This window comes from Hirundo rustica, chromosome Z, assembly GCF_015227805.2.
Source record: "Hirundo rustica isolate bHirRus1 chromosome Z, bHirRus1.pri.v3, whole genome shotgun sequence".
NCBI lineage: Eukaryota > Metazoa > Chordata > Aves > Passeriformes > Hirundinidae > Hirundo > Hirundo rustica.
Genome location: NC_053488.1, coordinates 21,146,544 through 21,164,630, shown reverse-complemented (window position 1 = coordinate 21,164,630; position 18,087 = coordinate 21,146,544). Strand labels below are relative to the sequence as shown.

At 42.0% G+C, this 18,087-nt stretch overlaps 1 protein-coding gene across 3 annotated transcripts in view; it reads left to right on the top strand.

The window, feature by feature from the left end:
• The window catches only part of UNC13B (unc-13 homolog B), a 209,416-nt gene that overhangs the window by 158,671 nt on the left and 32,658 nt on the right, over nucleotides 1–18,087 (top strand). For all 3 annotated transcript variants that reach the window (XM_040089892.2, XM_040089891.2, XM_040089890.2), the window contains exons 23-30: nucleotides 747–881; nucleotides 1,687–1,820; nucleotides 2,706–2,791; nucleotides 9,928–10,054; nucleotides 14,670–14,766; nucleotides 15,566–15,709; nucleotides 15,844–15,921; nucleotides 16,419–16,496. In XM_040089892.2, coding sequence (XP_039945826.1) covers nucleotides 747–881; nucleotides 1,687–1,820; nucleotides 2,706–2,791; nucleotides 9,928–10,054; nucleotides 14,670–14,766; nucleotides 15,566–15,709; nucleotides 15,844–15,921; nucleotides 16,419–16,496 — 879 coding nt within the window. The remainder of the gene's footprint in view (nucleotides 1–746; nucleotides 882–1,686; nucleotides 1,821–2,705; nucleotides 2,792–9,927; nucleotides 10,055–14,669; nucleotides 14,767–15,565; nucleotides 15,710–15,843; nucleotides 15,922–16,418; nucleotides 16,497–18,087) is intronic.

Genomic DNA, 18,087 nt, shown 5'->3' with positions numbered 1-18,087 from the left:
GGATGATTTATTTAAGTGCATTCATTCAGACAGTCTGTCTGTGTTAGAAGCTTGATTTTTAGAAATACTCCAAAAAGTTTAGGAGTAGTGAAAATATCAGATTTGTCAGGTTATAGTTTTATTTCCAGGGTGACAATTGCCTGTCTGTTTAAAGTACCCTGCAGCGTTTTTCTGAAACAATGTAACAATGTAATAATGAAAACAGCTGCTGTTGCAGGAGTAGAAGACCTATCAGTTGGCATGTCTCTAAGGGTTCTGGTTGCTTTAAAATTCAGTAAAGCTTGGGATGAGAGGTGTACCTATTATACTTCTTAAAGGCAGAGGAGTGGTCTTTGGCAAGAGTTTTCAGATCAGATTTAAGCTGCTCTGCTGGTCTGTTGCACCTTCTTCCAATGCTGGGGAAGATTGCCTGCAGGCTTTGTAGCAAAGTCCTATAAATTCAGCATTAGAAGAAATTGTGTGTTTGGCTCAGATTATACACATATCAAGGCACGTGATCTGTCTGTTCTGCAGAATCTTCCTTGGCACATCAAAATCTTTTTTGCTTCAAATGGTCCTGTGGGGAGGTATGTGTTGTCACTGCTTTTTAATGCCTGAGGAGACTGACCCATTTGTGGTTTCAGGTCACAAGTTGCTGAAAACAGGTCCACCAAGCCCTGAGTGGTTTCCAAAACGGTGATGTGTCCTTTCCCTGTTTGATTTATGAATCGTGCTTTGTTTGACTCTCTTTGTTGTCTCCCTGCCAGGTCCAAGAGCTACAGAGTCCACCCCGAGCCAGCCAGGTGGTAAAGGACTGTGTAAAAGCTTGCCTCAACTCCACCTACGAGTACATTTTCAACAACTGTCATGAGCTGTACAGTCGGGAGTACCAGACGGACCCTGTGAGTAGCTGATAAGCAGGCAGAAATCCAAGTTTTCTGATTTTCTTAAGATAATAACAAGAATACTAATTGATACAAAAAGCCAGCACAGACAAAGTTGAGTGACTTGTTACTTTCTGAATGCACAAAATTTGTAATCAATTAATGAGCACTAATTAGTAGGGGGAGGATGATAATTGTTTTACACTAAGTAATTACCATGTGTTTTGCCAGCCTCAGCAGTTACTTGTGAAGGGAAGGTTTGATGTAGCTTTGAGTGAGCAAAAGCCAGTTACAGCAAATGTAGGCTGATGAAGGAAACTGTCATTAGCATATGTAAACCTCAAGCAGTGAGATTTTTTTCTTGTTTTGAGGCACCCAGTATCCTGCACTGGGTTTAGGAGGTTTGTGCTTCTAGACATAAACTCTTCTCAAATGCATGAGAGCTCCAATGGCCTCTCTGTAGTAATGCATGCACAACATGTCAGCAGGTATATAGTCACCAACCAGGTGCCTAAAAGAGCAAGTATTTGGAATTGGCTTAGGGCAAACGATGTTTCAGCAGACCTCCTGGAGCCTGGCCTGCTCCTGCCACGGTAGGTGACATGACAGGGGATTGGGTTTGAGGCCACCTGTTAACAACATGGTTTGGCTTGTTGCTGTGTTTTACATTAGATCAGAGAAGTTGCCACCAGTCATTAAAAATTTTAAGCTCTTTAGAAGAAAGAGTCTGCAGCTGTGCATGGAGTTTGCATGGTGATCTGCGTTTGCCAGCTTTTTCTTTGCTCTTTTATTTTATGCTGGTTTTCAATGGCTTCCTTCTCAGAACAAAACTCAGGACCTTCCTGCTGAGGAGCAAGGCCCCAGCATCAGAAACCTTGATTTCTGGCCCAAGCTCATCACTTTGATAGTTTCCATCATAGAAGAGGACAAGAATTCTTATACCCCAGTCCTGAACCAGTAAGAATCCTCTTTGCCATGTATGGCTGTTGCTAGTCTGTGTGTGCTCTGCTTTATTTGTTAAACTGCTTTCTATCTCTTCTGTCACTTGTGCATTTATAGAAGTACTTATCTTGTCTGTCTGTCTTTCTGTCTTATCTGTCTCTGTCTATATAAATAACTTTTTGATTGGGATGGAAGAGTTTCAAAAGGTTCAGTTACGATGGCGTTCGAGCACAAAACACCCTGATTATTACAATCCTGAACTCAGGGAGGCACCTGAAACTGGGGTGAGAGTTCTTTTGGTTTTTTCTGATGTTGAGCAGTTCAGGGGTGCACATTAATGCACACAGTAGTACTGTGGTGCCTTACACTGTGGTATAGGAACACAGTGTTCCGTGCAGCACTGGGAGATTGCATTGGGTGGAGTTCGCATAGCATTGGAAAGGACCCTGAAACGGGTCTTTTTAACTGGTGGATACCCCTCCTGCTGTCCCACGGGGCAGAGAGAGACAGAGATCCTACGAGGTATTAGATCATTGGTCTAACATGATTAGCAATCACCTGTCAGCCTAGTAACCCTCAAAAACAAGGAAGAAAAAAATGGACAAGGAAGGAGAAAAAGGTGCAACGGCATTGAGATCACATTGTCAGAATGACTGCGTGCACCTCTTCTAGGATAGACATGCAGAACCTGTCTCTTTGAGTTAAAACAAATCTTATGGTTTACTTAATCTGTGCCTCAGAGTCCAGTCCATGATCTCTAATATTCACCTAATCCTTTATCTAGGGTGAAGGAAGCATCTGTAATACTGAGTTTTTCAGCTTGTAGCATAGCTCAGAGCTAAATAAAGAAGAGCCATTTGCTTTGACACATGCCAAAGCCTTTTCCAAATGTCCCCTCAGGTTTCCTCAGGAGCTTGCGGTTGGGAAGATCAGCGCAGAGGTGATGTGGAGTCTTTTTGCCCAGGATATGAAATATGCTATGGAAGGTAAGAGTGTCTTACTGCTGTTAGCTGACTTGGTGCTGGTTTCTTGTTCTCTATCCATTTAGTGAAAATGAGGCTTAAGCTCATGGGTAGCTGATCGGAGCAGGGATTTCTAGTGGTTTGTTTGTTTGTGCTGGTTTATGGGTCAGAACTGAGGGTAAGACTTGCATGAGCTGTAGACCCCCATGTCAGGCTGTGTTGCAAGCTGTTTATTGACATCCAAGCTTTCTGAAATCAGAAGTTCCCTTTGGCCTAGAAGTTACAATGGCTTGGGTCAGCAGCCAGCAGCAGCTTTGTCTTCCATTGTACTGTGGTAGAAAGGGTTGGAAATGTTGGTGTACTCTGGGTTGTGCCGTGGCTCTAGTTGCCTGGATAATACAGCGCAGGGTGTTTAAGCCATTTGCAGAAAGATGCTGGTAGAATAATTCCTGCTGCAGATGTCTTAATTTCAAATTAGTCTTTGCATAATTCCACCTCCTAGTAAGGAAGAAATTTTACTGTTTCTGAAAATGAGTTAGGCATGCAAAACCCAGCAAACGTCCAGAAAGAAATTCTTCTGCTTGCAGTACTTTTCTGATGGTTGGTTTCTGAACTTGATTTTAGTTCTATACATTGATTTTCACAAGTTTCAGAGAGCATCTAACTCCCACTATCTCTGCAGGGTTGGGCTTTATGATAATTCATAAGGTGAGACTGTGGTAAAATAGAAGTGCCAGTGCTGTCTGTGGCATGCTAGCTGTATTTATATTCCAAACCCAAGTCAACCTACTGCTTTTGGCCACTCACACAACTTTGCTCAATCCACTTGTCTCCGCTTTGATCTGGACTCTCTTACAGCAGTGACAGCCAATTAGACTTTTCAGATAGCTAGGAAAAAAAATGCTGCCAGTAAGGGAGCTGCCTGCATTTTGTTCTTTGGAAATAGTCTGTGGGGTTGCTCTGTAGGTGAAAAAGATTGACTCCATTTATTTTATTAATCTCTGTCAGTGCAACAGATGTAGAGACTGTGCTGTGGGGGGACACTCTTTACCAGGTGTATGCTTGAATCTGGTAGGCTGCAGGGCTGGATGAAATATTGTCAATTCTGTGTTAAGAACTTTATATATATATGCTTGTACCCCACAGTGCCTTTGTCTTGTGAGGTCAGACTCATGTAAGAACAGACACTGGGAGGAAGGACTTTGACCTGCTAACTGTGTTGAAGAGTCTCTTATTGACTGTCACTGCTTGCTCATGTGTTAGAGATAAGGCAATGGTGATAATTTCATGTACTGTTTCTGTAGAGATGGTTTGCTCCTGCAAACCATTTTAGCTCCCCTTTCAATTTTGTCCTTATTTATGTAGGAGGGATGGAACCCCTCCTATGAAGAAAAGCTGAGAGAATTCTGTTTGTTCAGCCTTCAAAGTGACCTGACTGGGGTGGTACCTGAAGAGAGCCTACAGGAACAAGGGAGAGGGGCTTTTTACAAGAGTGTAGAGTGACAGGACAAAGGGGAATAACTTCAAACTGGAAGAGAATGGATTGAAATTAGGTATTAGGAAAAAAATTCTTCCCTGTGAGGGTGGTGAGGCACTGGCACAGGTTGCCCAGAGAAGCTGTTTTTTCCCCATCCCTGGCAGTGTTCAAGGCCAGGTTACACGAGGCTTGGAGCAACCTGGTCTAGTGGAAGGTGTCTTTGACCATGGCAAGGGGATTGAAATGAGACGATCTTTACAGTCCCTTCCAACCCAAGGCACTTGATGGTCCGTTCTACTCCTGCATACTCTCCTTCAGGAATTTATAATGCAATTTGCTCTCCGGCATGTTAAAAGCACCCTACCTTCCTCCTTTATCTGCAGCAGTGAGAATTGGATGTCTCCAGATCTAGTTGCTCACCTTCCTAAGACACCCTTTCCCTGTTGCATCCAAAATGCACCTGTAAAAAGGTTACAGATTGCATGACTGTCACTAGGAGCATGATTTTTTTTTCCTCCCCTCCCCAAATATTTATTGGTGACGAAAGTTGATACAAATGCAGCTGGTGGACAGGGATTTTGCATTTTGAACAAAAAAATTTAAAACGGCATTTTAATTTATTTGTAATCTAACTGCTCAAGCTCTACAGGAGGGTTGAACAGTGATAAAGTCTGTGTTAGGATGTGTCTCTTCCAAATACATATTCAAGAAATGCTTAGGGTGCAGAATTCTATTTGAGGCAAGTGTGATTCCTCACAGTGGTTTGCTCTCCAGAAACTTCTGAAGATAACCTTTAGAACAAGCTCTACAGTAATTCTATTACAGACCTTGCTACATATATTTTAAATACAGATGATTGCATTAGGTCACTGCATTTTTTTTTTAACTAGGGAAAAAGGGATTAAAGGAAACTGATTAAATGATGTGTAGGACGATAATTAGATTTGCCAGCCTCAGCTCTTGGCTTTGTCATTTCTCAGGTTCAGTTCCTGGATTTTCTACCAATTAACCTGCACCTTTTCCCAGTTTGTGGCATAATCCCTGGGTACATTTCTTGTCTGCTCTGAGATCAGGAGCTCTCTGCAGCAAAAGCTAATGTATTTTTTGGAGATATGTGCACCTTAGCACAGAGTATAATACTTACCCCTAATTTTTTTCCTGGTGTTTTCCCTTATGTTCTGTTCCTAAGTTCTGGATAACATGAGTTCATTCACCTCACCAAGTGGTAAGTTCATGCTCCTTGATGGAGCTCATAGCTGTGAGTAGACAAAGACTTTCATCTGTTACCCGTAGTTTTAGCACTTTGGATGTAGTGTGTAACACTAGCTTTAGTGTTCTGTAGATTTTCTGCCAGCAGTAAACAGTCCTGCAAAGAAGACTTGAAAGACCATACTGCTGCTGTAGAAATGGAGGGCATGTGCTGTAAGGAGACTTGGGAGTAGAAAGAGTTCAGACCCAGCTGCATGAAACTGCCCCCTCCCTCCTGCCAGCCTGATGCTTCCACACTGCTCTCCCACATTGAAACTTGGGAGGCTCAAGTGGGAGATGGCTTCTCAGAGCTGGAAAGCAGTGCCTGCCTGCCGGAGCTGTTTTCCTTTTTCCCCACTGTGCCTCTCCTAGCTGGAGCTTACCCCCATAGGCACCATTCAGCCTGTGCAGGACAATGCATAAATCCTAAATTATACCTAGAGTGTTAAGGGCTTTGGATCCAGAATTTGTGCCAGCCTGTGAATGCTGCAACAATGTGTCCTTTGGGCACCTTCTGAAGGGCAGGATTACTGTTGTGTAAAATGTTGAATCATAAAAATGAAGTACCTACTCTTTACAAATCAGCAGCTGGTAGCAGTAGTCACGCCAGCATTGTGTTTGCTGGATCTTGCGCCTTTGGCTGTCCAAAGGAGACTGTCTGAGACACAGCAGAAACTTCAGGATCTACTTGTCTCCTCTCTCCCCCAAAGCAGTGACTACTCAAGGCATCATCAAAGCACAGCAGACCCAGCAATTCCATGTTTGCTGGGTCTTTGAGAAATGTCCCTTGTTCCCATCAGCCCAAGAGTAAAACAGGTCAGATATACATGTCCCGGGTTGGCTGGCAGGCTCATGTTACCCTGGAGTCACTGTAGGGTAGAGGATGATTTTCCAAGCCATACAGCTGGCTCCATCCTGGGGCACTGCCTGGTGCTCAAGTGGCTGGATAGCCTCTCTGTTAGCACACTAGCTGTAGTTAGTTTTCTCACTGTCTTCCTTGAAACTTTTTGTTGCCCAGAAAGCACAAACACCCTGAGTAAAGAGGCTTCTGCTCTTCCTCCTGCTCTTTCCTTCTTGCTTTGGAGCACCTTAAAAGACAGTAATAGAAAATCAACGTCATCTTTGACAGCAACATTTCATCTTAGTTTGGACACATCAGTATTAGGAGAGCTGCAATTTGGAAACATCTCTGATAGGAAAAGAGACTGAGTAGATTTGGCAGGCAGGATGGAAATAAATCATTCTGTCACTTTCTCACTTCTAATAAGGAGTAGGGGATCAGAGGCACACACAGATGCCAGCTATCTAGTGTTGACACTACAACAGCCCTGGTACCTATTGAAGATTCTTCACAGAAATTTGGCATTATTTGCTGGAAATTAACCCATGAAAAATAGGCTAACAGTCAAGAAAAAAAAAAATCTGTGATTGAAGAGTGTGGTCCTGTTCTGTGCCTAAAAAGAAGAACTGGACATAATACTCAGAAGTGTGCTGCTAGGCAGCAGTTCTTTATTAATGCCTTGGTGAGTCCAAAAGCTTTTCTCAATAGGGGGCTGTTTGCAGCTGAAATCTGCTAAGGAGATGTGGGAGACTTAGAGAACTCTGTGGTCTTTTCAGGATAAAACACAGCAGTTGCTGCACAGTATCTGTGTGCTGTTCTGCTGCTGCTGCTAAGCTTTTTAAAGACCTGCAGGTTATAAAGCAGAACAAAAAATTCTAAGACTGATGGCTGTCAGGATCTTCATTTTACTTTTTCTAAAATGGGTTTTCAATGTATGCCTCTGACTAACGTGTTTCCATGTCACCTTCAGGTGGTCTTAAACATTTCCACTTACAAAGGAAGCAACTGATCAAAACTGTGTGAGGTCCACTGAAGGGGGGACGGGCAGATGATGCAAGCTGGCGGGGGGGGCGGGGGGTGGTTTGGTCTCTGTTGGTTTTCTTTGTTCTCCAGAATGTTTGAGCTGTTCATTCTTGTCTTTCTCTGTCACAAGCCCCTCCTTTCTTTCGAATACGTAAAGTTCTCTTTTATGGCGGTAAGACCTCTTATTTAGTTTTCTGTGATTTATCCCTTAATGTCAAGTGTCTCCTTTAGTGCCTAGATGGCCAGGTAGTCCTAGTAGCTGTATTTGGGTTTATACTTCTGTGACTGCTTTGCATCTTCTTCTGCAACGTAGAGCATTTTAGATGTCCTAGAAAACAGGAAGAGGCTTGAATTGCTTGCTTTTTGTGCATTCTTTAATTTTGAGGAGCTAAATCTGATTTAAGTTCTTTTTACATCCAAGTCAGACCTTTCCTCAGCAGGAACAGCGCTTTCCATGTGCGGGAGCAGCAGCTGGCGGCAGCACACATCCGAGTTAATGAAGTTATAATCGTCCATCAGTTTCTTCACTCACAGGGAGCAGAGCAGGCACGGTTATTGCTCTGTTTGTTTCCAGTTTTAGATCTGCAGAGGCAGTTCTCATTTTCTTCTACTGTTGCTTGAGGGATAGCAGAGGGTCAGCAGTTCAGACACTGAGTATACTCCTGCTTTCTTAGTGCTCAAGAAAGATACGAAGTTATTAATGTAAAACAGGAATGGACAGTTCCCTGTGGAGTGAAATGGACCGTAGTACATGTAATTTGTCCATTGAACCATCACCCCTGAAGATTATGTCTCTCTGATAGTGGGCATTTTAATTTCTTCTAAAAAAAAATTGGGTGTGGGGTTTTTTTTTTTTTTTTTTTTTGTAGATGCGCGGGTCTTCGACGTGTGAACTAGAAGGAAATGTGTATTACACTCCTTACAAAAGCTTGCAAACAAACCGCTGGAACATTCAACTGCTTGACAGTTGACAAGCTTTATGGAAAAAAATTGCACGAACATTACTCTGGAATTTGTTTTCAGTTGGATAATTCGCACTTGATTTGTACTTTATTCTTGTGTGTGTTGATGAAGGTTCAGGAGAGATGTGAAAGTTTCTCAGTGTTTTGAATTGGTTGCAAGAATTCACATTTACATGAAAATAGATAATGCTTTAAAATAAGCATGCCTGTCACTTAATAAGCCATTCAAAGTTGAGAAAAATACTCCCTCTTTTTAATATAACTGAAACCTGTCTGCACATCAGCAGTGATGCCCTTGGAAAGTCACATCCATTATAAGGTTTCCACATTAAAGGTAGAAAGAAGAGTCTAAAGTCAAATACTGGGATAAAAACCTGAGTCTAAGCCAAAATCATGTATGTTTTAGTATAATATCTCACATTGTAGTCTTCGAGTAGCACCTTGCTGTGGTGCTAGAGTGAACAAAGAAGCTTGGCAGAAACTGTATTCCTGCTGTGAAGCTTGCCAGAAGAAAGAGATGGATACAGACAGGAGGCACTGGGGAGCAGCAGTGCAGAATTGATCACCTGATGATGCACGGTCACAGTGCAGGCAAAAGCCAGCTCCTGAGTCCTCATATCACGAAAAAGGAATTAATTTTAATCTCTTCAAGGAAAATTTTGAAGAAAAGCAGTGGCAGTAGAAGGATCTGGCTGTGTAAGCACATGAGGGGTGGCTTGGGAGAAAGTGTTGAGCTGCTTTTGGGAGAATTTTGCAAGTATTTTAAATACATAATTGTGGGCTGATCAGGGGTGGGAGTCAATTGCTGCAAGATGGTAGTGTGGATGTAGGCTGTGAAGGGCCTTGAGAGTGAAGGCATGGACCGTACATTTCTCCTGCAAAGGAGGGGGAGCAGTGGTTTGCAGAGGTGATCTCTGCAGAAACGTAGGTCTGATTATGTCCTGTGCTTTAGTGGTGTAGGTGTGTAGGAATGGTTGTTTTGTGGAGGCATGGGAATTATACAGGGAGAAACTGCATTTTCCCAGCATTGCCTAGGTACAAAACCTGAAGGAAACCTGGCAGGAGGAAGAGGCTCAGCAGCAGACCCTGCTTTATGGAAAAGAAATATCAAGTTTTCCAGATGGAGAAGGCTCCAGTTCCTGTGTAGCTTGTTTGATCTTTCTTGAATCGCACTGTCAAACTCTTGGTGTTTTCTACTCTTGTCTCATAGGGGATGTAATGTAACATATTGGTATTGCCTTTGTTTATATCCAAGAATGAACAGATTTGCTCTCTGTGATTTTTCCCCTGCAAAGATGGATTCTCAACTGTGATATGTTAAATGAAAAGGCCATGAGAGATTGCTCTGTTTTTATTGCTTTGACAACAAAAAAAAATTCAACAAACAGAAGTATTAATTAGAGCTACAGGAAAAGACTCCAGACTCCAGCCTCTCAGAACTCCTGCCTGTTGCCAAAACTCTGTGTTGTATAGATTTTTCAGCTCTATAGATGCTTCATCCTCAACACCCTTGCATTCTGCAGGCATTCTTCATAAATCCTTCCTGTGCCTGGTGTAGTGATAGTCCTGAATTCAGACCTAACTCCTTTTTTCCTCCCCTTCCTTACAGAGCATGAGAAACACAGACTATGTAAAAGTGCGGACTATATGAATTTACACTTCAAAGTGAAGTGGCTGTACAATGAATATGTTCGTGATCTGCCTGCCTTCAAGGGAAAAGTGCCTGAATATCCAGCGTGAGTGTTTATGTCTCCTGTAGTAAATCCCTGCTATCTGCCTCCTTTTGTTATCTTGGTGGTAGGATGGCCATTTGGTTCTCCTGTGGCTGCCTTCAAGATACATAATTTCTTACCTCCCTATTTTCTATGTTTATGTGCATGTTTGTTGCCTGTGGTCTTCTGTGCCACTGCCCCTCACCCAGCTCAGTCCATTATTGTACAGTATCTCCCAACATTTCCATAGCTTAGCAATAGCGTGGACAGACTTTAAGCTACTCTGTGCCTGCAGTGTGGGCAGTTCTTGAATAGAAGATGTGTGCCTACAGATATGCTTTATGCATGTATTATGTACATGGATGTCATATGTACGCACACACAACGGGATTTGTAAGTAAAGATAATGTTTTTCTTAGTAAGACTGGATGGCTTAGTTGAAAGCATCAGATAAGCTGCTGCTCTTGAGGACTAAGCAATTGTTTGCAGTTTTTAACTTAAAAAGAGGAACAGTAGATTTCAGATCTGGAGAAGGTGTATAGACTGAAAGATTATGGGAAGATGTATGAGATCAAAAGTTTGTCTGAGCAACCTGGAGATAATGCTGTAGCTAGAGTCCTACTCTTGGCTCATGCAATAGCAGGTATCCTAGGTCTTAGCAGTGCTTTAAAGGGTTTTGTGAAACTTTCAGTGATGTTTGTTCCACAACTCCTCTTATCCTGTGCTTCACTACTTCTCCTGCACTGGGTTTTGGGGGTTTAACATACATTCTTCTTTTCCTCCCCTCCGAATTTTTCTTGCTTCAGTTTGAGATTGTTATAGGCTAGACATAGAAAATTAATTGTTCCTGCTTTACGAGAGTAAAATCCTTTGCTCATCCTTCTTTATGGCCTCCTGCTGGTTCTTGTTTGTTCCTAGCTTTCCTTCTAAGTGAGGTTTACTCACCTCTTTCCAGACAATTTGTGTCTGAACATAACACTTGGCCTTAAATATTGATGTTTCATCTAAACCTTGCCATGGTTTAGCATGCCTTGCAGGCAGTGCTGCTGCTCTCATGTGCTGTATTGACAGCAACTTTTCTTTTTTCTTTTATTCAGAGATATTGCTGACTGGTGGTGCTCCCAGTGGGCCAGTGGCTGGTCTACAGACACCTTTCAGCATTGTGTCCCACCACACTGCTGTTCCTACCCTGTACATGACTGTTTCATGTTGTCTAAATGCAGTATTTTGCCCCTCCTGACAAACACATTTTTCCTGGGCTATGTTTCTAGTTTGGCACTTTGAATTGTCTTGCCATGCTGTTGTGCTTGCAGTCTCAAGCCTCATGCTAGCTGCATACTAATCAGACTTGAGGCAGCTGGGCATAATTTCTCTGTGTGGGCTGTGGGCCTGATTAAGAAATCAGGTTAGCAAGAGGCATAAACTCAGTGAGCAGGGTGCTAGAGTGACAGTCTCAGAAGCCCCATTCTCTTTGCTGTGCCTCTGAGTCAGGGCAGTCTCATGCAAACCATCAGATACTCTTAATCTCTCTTTTTCTGCTGTGTAATCAGGATAATGATGCTCGGGTTTTTTCTGCAGTCTGTTCTGCTGTGCTGGCCTTCACAACAGTGCTGCAGTGCTCAGGTGCATTTGCAGCCACTGGCTTCGTTACTTCACCCTCGTATTTCAGTACAATAGCCACATTGTCAGACATAGGTGATGTTAATCGCAACCATAACCTTCACCTGTCACAAAATATCCCCTTGATATGAACTGTCCTTTGATTTGTTTCATCACAATTATTTTTAGCCTCAAAACTTCCTTAAACAAAGAAGTCCACACATCAGGTTTGCACATTGGTAAACTCCTTAGATGAAACTAAATTGCTGCTGTCCAGAGAATGGTTGGGCTGTCTACTTGTCAGACAAAAGGCAGAAATTCACATTTCCAGTTTATAAACTCTGAGAAGCAATGTTCCTGGTAGCCTTGAGATATGATTGAACAAAGTACAGGGTCCAAAGTATTGAAGTTGAAGTTTTTATATTTCCTTTACTTTCTGAAACTCAGAAGCATTTTCTGAAATAGAAGTAGCTCTGTAACTGGGAGTGAATCTTCAAAACTTCCTCTCTGCCAGCTAAAAGCTGTGAAGTGTCAGTTCCTGAAAAACCCCAGATTTTTAGGCGTGTAAATATGTGTGCTGTGCTTTGTTTAAGCACTGATCTTAGCGTGCAGGTAGCATTGTAGCTGTGCTGGAGTCTGCATTCTCTCTGGTGAGAGAAGATAATTCCTTCCTTTGCGATCATGTCAACTTATTCTGGCTCTCTTCATCAAACACAATATTTATTATTTTACTCGTTGAAACCATTCCTGCCTTTTTGCCTTGGCTTTTGCCAAGGTACAGAGATTGTTCCTTAGATACCCACAGCAAATGAGCAAGATTAATTTACCTGCAGTGTGACCCTGAGGGAGGCAGGCTCATGGCCAAGCTGAAATGGTTGCCTTTTGTGTTACTTCACTGTTGTGCAGCCAGTAGAGGTGAACTTATATTTAGTCCTGAAGTGCCGCTGCCTTTCTCAGCAGGCAGAACTGGAACGTATTCTTTGCAGACCTGTTTGAAGAGTTGGACTGTGCTATCTGGAGCCAGGCTGTGCTGACCCCTGTGAGCACAGAATGTCTCTGAAACACCACCGTGAGCCGCTGGTGTATGAGTCATTACAGCGTTTGCTTCCTGACCAATAACTGAAGCAGATGAGGGAGAAGATACCTGCCATATAACAACATTTTGAACTTATTTATGCATGAAATCAGATTATTTTTATTAATTTCTGTTCTAGATAATTTTGCATATTGTTCTGGATATGTTGCCTTCATAGTCCTTGGAGTCCCCCTGACTTGCTCAGCAGCCCAGGACCTGATAGTAAAATATTATAAGAGGTATTTGCCCTAAGATAGTTCTAGGTTTGTGTTACAGCTCAAAGCATAGATTGGCCCTGAATGTACACGTGGACTGGAAGTATTTATAAATTATTTGCATCTCTCAGGTTTTTCTGTCAGCTAAAGGACAAAATTGAGGCTGGCTTTGCAGAGGTACTTACAGCATTTCCTCATCTAAGTGGTTCAGTCAACATTCATAGTAAACTTCTTCCTGAAGGTAATGCTTTTTTTTGTGAGAGGGGGAGCAAATACACCACTCCCACCCACCAACACTACCGTTTTCTCTGCCACCTTTGCTTAGACAATTTGGCAAGACAGTTAGGTATACCTAGGCACTTGATTTTGTGTAGCAGCATATGGTACCCATAAAAATGGGCAGTGTTCTCAACAGCAAATGGCCCTTTCTTGTGAATGTGGTGCAATAACTATGAATGATAATCAGGAAGTTGCTCTCCTTCTCAGAGTGAAAACTATGACTTCTGGCACAAACAAGTACACAAGTGACATGTGAAGCAGTCAGCAGCTCAGCCTGGGAACTGAGGAACAGGTGGAAGATGTATAGTTTCTTCCTTGTAAACCGCCTCAGTTCTTTATAAGGCTTAAGCTGTTTAAAATACATTATTACAGTTTAAAAGAAAACGTTGAAAGCTTGAGAAACTTGCAGCAGACTTCAACATATGCTGACTTTTAGGAGTCTGAAGTGCCATTCAAAAGGAATTCTTCCAGAATACAGGAAGTCCATATGTCTGTGACAGTGTTCCACTGTTGCTGTCTATAATAAATAAGGCTGCATAGGCAGGTTGCTGTTGGCATTTTAACATTGTGTCAGTTACAATTTCCAATATTAGCATTGATGTGCTTTATATTTCAAAGTGTAGACATTATTTAAGGCTATCTAGTGTGCTCTGCCTGTGAATTTGCTCTTGATCTCCCTCTCATGTCTGGCACATGCTTTCATATTCTTTGCAAACTCAGCCCACAATTAGCACAATCTCTATGATCACAGCTGCCTGTGTAGAGAAGTCTGTACTCTGTAAAGCTCATATAATAATCTTTTGTTTGGACTAAATTACACGTGGACATTTAATTCTTTTGTTTGTGAATGCTGTTTAGTAATAGTTGATATTAAGACTTGCTTCAGCTGTGCTGTGTTGGCACTTGCATGCAGCAAACTCTAGACAGACATTTAAATAAGGCTGTAACTGCTATGTTACTGCTTAAACACAGACACAAAAACACATGCACCCCCTTTTATACTGTGTGTGTCCCTCTGAGCAGAGGACAGAGGGACCAGCTGTCAGATCCCATCACTGAAGCTGCTTCTCAGCTTTCCTGTTTTCACATTGCCTATTTGGTACACACAAATGAGCAGCAGGACAGGTGCCTATGGGTGTGGGGGTCTTCCTTGTGCTCTCTGACACGTGGATGGAAGGGAAAAAAATGACAAAGTACTTGGAGGTGAAGCAAAGTTAAAGGTGGCTCTCAAGGAGGGCGTAAAGGGGAAGGTACCAAGAAAAAAAAAGACAGGAAGAAGGTCAAAACCAGCTCAGAACTGGCCCCAGTGATGGTACAGGCCTGTTAGCTTATGTAGAGGTGCCGGTATATTTGGGAATTTGCACTGCACACATGGACAGCAACATTCAGACATCTGACAGCTTTCACAAGGCCTGCTGGGGTTGGTATGCTCCTCTTCCTTCTGTAACTTGCTATCTTTGCTCCCCTGCAGGTGGTTTGAGCAGTTTGTAATGCAGTGGCTGGACGAAAATGAAGATGTTTCCTTAGATTTCCTGCATGGTGCTCTGGAGAGAGATAAAAAAGATGGGGTATGTAAGTCACTCTGAGTGCATGACTCCATCATTCAGTGCACAGAACCAAATAAAACACTATAAATTCAACTGTCTTACAAGTGGAGGATGTGGTCCTTTTTGCTTGCTAAACAACCGAGAAGCTCATTTATTTTAGTACTTTACAGGTCACAGAGAGCTTTTTAATAGCAAGGTGCATATCATTCATTTTTGTCTTTTCTGCTGCTGTTAATCTGTCAGCCAGTGGCTTGGTACTCTCTCAGTTCTCTCTGTTTGGGAGAAGTAATTGAAATTGAAAACTGAGGCACTTCGCCTATACTTAGTCATGCAGTGAGAATGTGACCTTAATCCAACTGACAGACCAATCTTACTCTTAATTTGCTGAGTATTGCCAATGGAGAGAAGAGCTTTTTTGTTATTCAGTGACTGTTGGCACTGTAGTCTGTGATACTCACACAACATTGTGTTTAATAGCTAAATCTAAAAAAAAATACATTAAAATAGCTCTTCACTCTCTCCTTCTTTCCTCATTTACTGACAGGCAAACCATGCTTTGCATTAAGGATCTCAACGTCATGGTACATTTCCCTGGTGCTTGTCATGATCATAGGTAGTGAAGGACAGTAAATTTATAATCCAACCTAAAAGGCTATTTACCTCTTTTAGGCCTTTTGAAGGATTTTTGACTAATTCTGAGGAAGATAGAGGTTTTGGTAATGTTACCCTGCCTTCAATGCGACAGATGATGGAAAGACTCATGGGTGGGTATATTTCAGATCTTTCTATTTGACAATGTCTATTTGTACTTCTGTTTTAGTTCCAGCAAACATCCGAGCATGCTTTGTTCTCTTGCTCGGTGGTGGATGTGTTCACCCAGCTCAACCAGAGCTTTGAGATCATAAAGAAGCTGGAGTGCCCAGACCCTGTCATTGTTGCCCACTACAATAGGAGGTTCGCTAAGGTAATACCCTCAAAACCCAGATATTTATCTTTTCTTAATGGGGTATAAGACAGTATATTTTTTTTGTTCTGCTTCCTGGATTTCTTCAGCAGTGATAGAGGACAAGTAACAGTGCTCACATCTTGTCTTCACAGACTATTGGGAAAGTGCTGATGCAGTATGCTGACATACTCTCCAAGAGTTTTGAGTCCTACTGTTCCAAGGAGAAACTGGTGAGTTATGCTGAGCTTCTCTTTTCTTCCAAAGAATCATGTAATTGTCCTGATGAAACCAGTCTCACATTGCAGCTGACCATGGTGGTGAGGTAAATATTTTCAGTGTTGGTTTTGTCATCATTTGGATGTTTTTGAAGTTTGAATTCTGGCTTGAACCAAAAATAAAAACAGATCCTGAAGATGATATACTGGGTTTGGAGGCTATCAGGTCCCCTTGAACTTAACTTCTGCACTGCCTGTGTTGTGTGATTTAAAAAAATAAAAGTGAGCACAGGTTGCTGTGTAGATCTGGTACTTAGAGAGGTCTGTTCATCTGGGTATTCTGCACTGAGAACTGACCATATTTGAGGGCTGAAATCTGTGAATGCTCTGCCTCCTATTTAACCCTCGGATCTGGTGTTACTTGGGGAAAGGTGTTGAGTCACAAGGTCTCCCACTGGTGATGGTGTGTTGGCATTCTGAGCAGTAGCAGTCACCTGCTTTTGTTCCTTCAGCCCTGCATCCTGATGAACAACATCCAACAACTGCGGGTGCAGCTGGAGAAGATGTTTGAAGCCATGGGTGGTAAAGAGGTAAGAGAACTTAGAGAATGAGTGTTACTCTCATTCCTCCTGTACTGTTGTTGCTGGGTTGTTTGCATCATACTGGTTCTTGAAGACTGCAATCGTGAGGAGAGCCTTGTGACACCTGGAACTGTAAGTGTGGGGAGACAGCTGTGACTGAAGGCTTCCCAACTAAATCTATCATCAAATGCAGGAGCAAATGTTTTCGAGCACAAAATAGCACAGAAAAGGAAAGAGAAGATTTCCTGTTGAGCTCACATGGGTGTAGCTAGTGGAGGCCTCAGTACTGTGGACATTGAATCATTTTATATGGCATATAAATGTGGGACAGTGCCTTTAGCATGACATGTCCAATATCTGATATATTGCAGACATGCAAATGAGTTCTCTACTTGTGTTAGATGTGTCTATTTTGTTATGAGATGGTAGTTTTTACAGAAATAATGTTTTACTCCTCCAGATCACTGGGTTTTTTCTGATGTAATATATGTATCTTTTTTTTTTTCTCTTCTTTTTTCATTGCTTTTCAAGATTCAGGAAGATGAAGAAAAGCCTGCTGATACTGATGTTAGGAAAAATTATTTTCAAGTGCATTTTCTTTGGTTGTGTTGTGATAGAATCTGTGCTGTGAGCTATATGCCAAGAGGAGAGTCAGCTTTGCTGATGGACAGCTCACTATTTTCCTGTAGTGCTTTTCTAAATCTTACTTGTGCTCAGTGGAAGAATTCTATGAAGTGGCAAAAATCTCAACAAATAGATTTGCACCATGAGGCAAGGAAAACTGCTGTCATTCTTTCAAATGTCGCCTCAATAATCCTAATTTCTGAGTCCTGTATCAAGAACTAGCATTATATGCTTCCTGCTGTAATAGCAGCAGTAACTAAATGTTCATTTTTGGGAAAAAATAAACTTGTGATGAAATGTTTGTGAAGTGGCCTATAAAAGCTTAATGTCTGTGCATTTAATTTCCCTTAAGGAATGAATTTGCTACTATTTTCCATTGTGGTACCCATTAAGTAGGGTCTCCCTGTATTTAAAATTGAAAATATCCCCTAATACTCTATTAAATAAATTGAGAAAAAGGTGTTTCTTGAGATTGTTGGCTACTTTCCCTAGGCTAGATATATCCTCTGCATTCTGCCCTTTAAAGCCTTCCACAGGAAGTGTAAGTAAGGTGAAAAAGAGATAATGAACCTGCTATTTCCCCTGTACTGTGGAATCAAAAGACTGGAAGGGGAGAGAAATCCAGACAGTGAGGAGTAAAACCGGAAGAAATGTGGCAAACACACTATGAAGCTGGTTTTTGGAAATTATTTTAATTTCTCATTTTCTTTTCAAATGGTGCTTATTGCACTTCATAGGTCTGCCACTGATCACCAGAAATAAATCGTGTTGTGTTAGGTGCCTGCATTATCTGCTGTCCGTAGGGGTTTCCCCACTTCGTGACTGTGTAGTACATGGCTTCTTGACTCAAGAACTGCCAAGTTCTCTGTTTTGCTAGAGTAAACAAGGTCTTGTCCTAGTTTGAATAGTCTCTTGGCTGCAGATTGAACATTACAATTGGGTAACAATAGGTGAGACAACAACAGAACTTACTGGA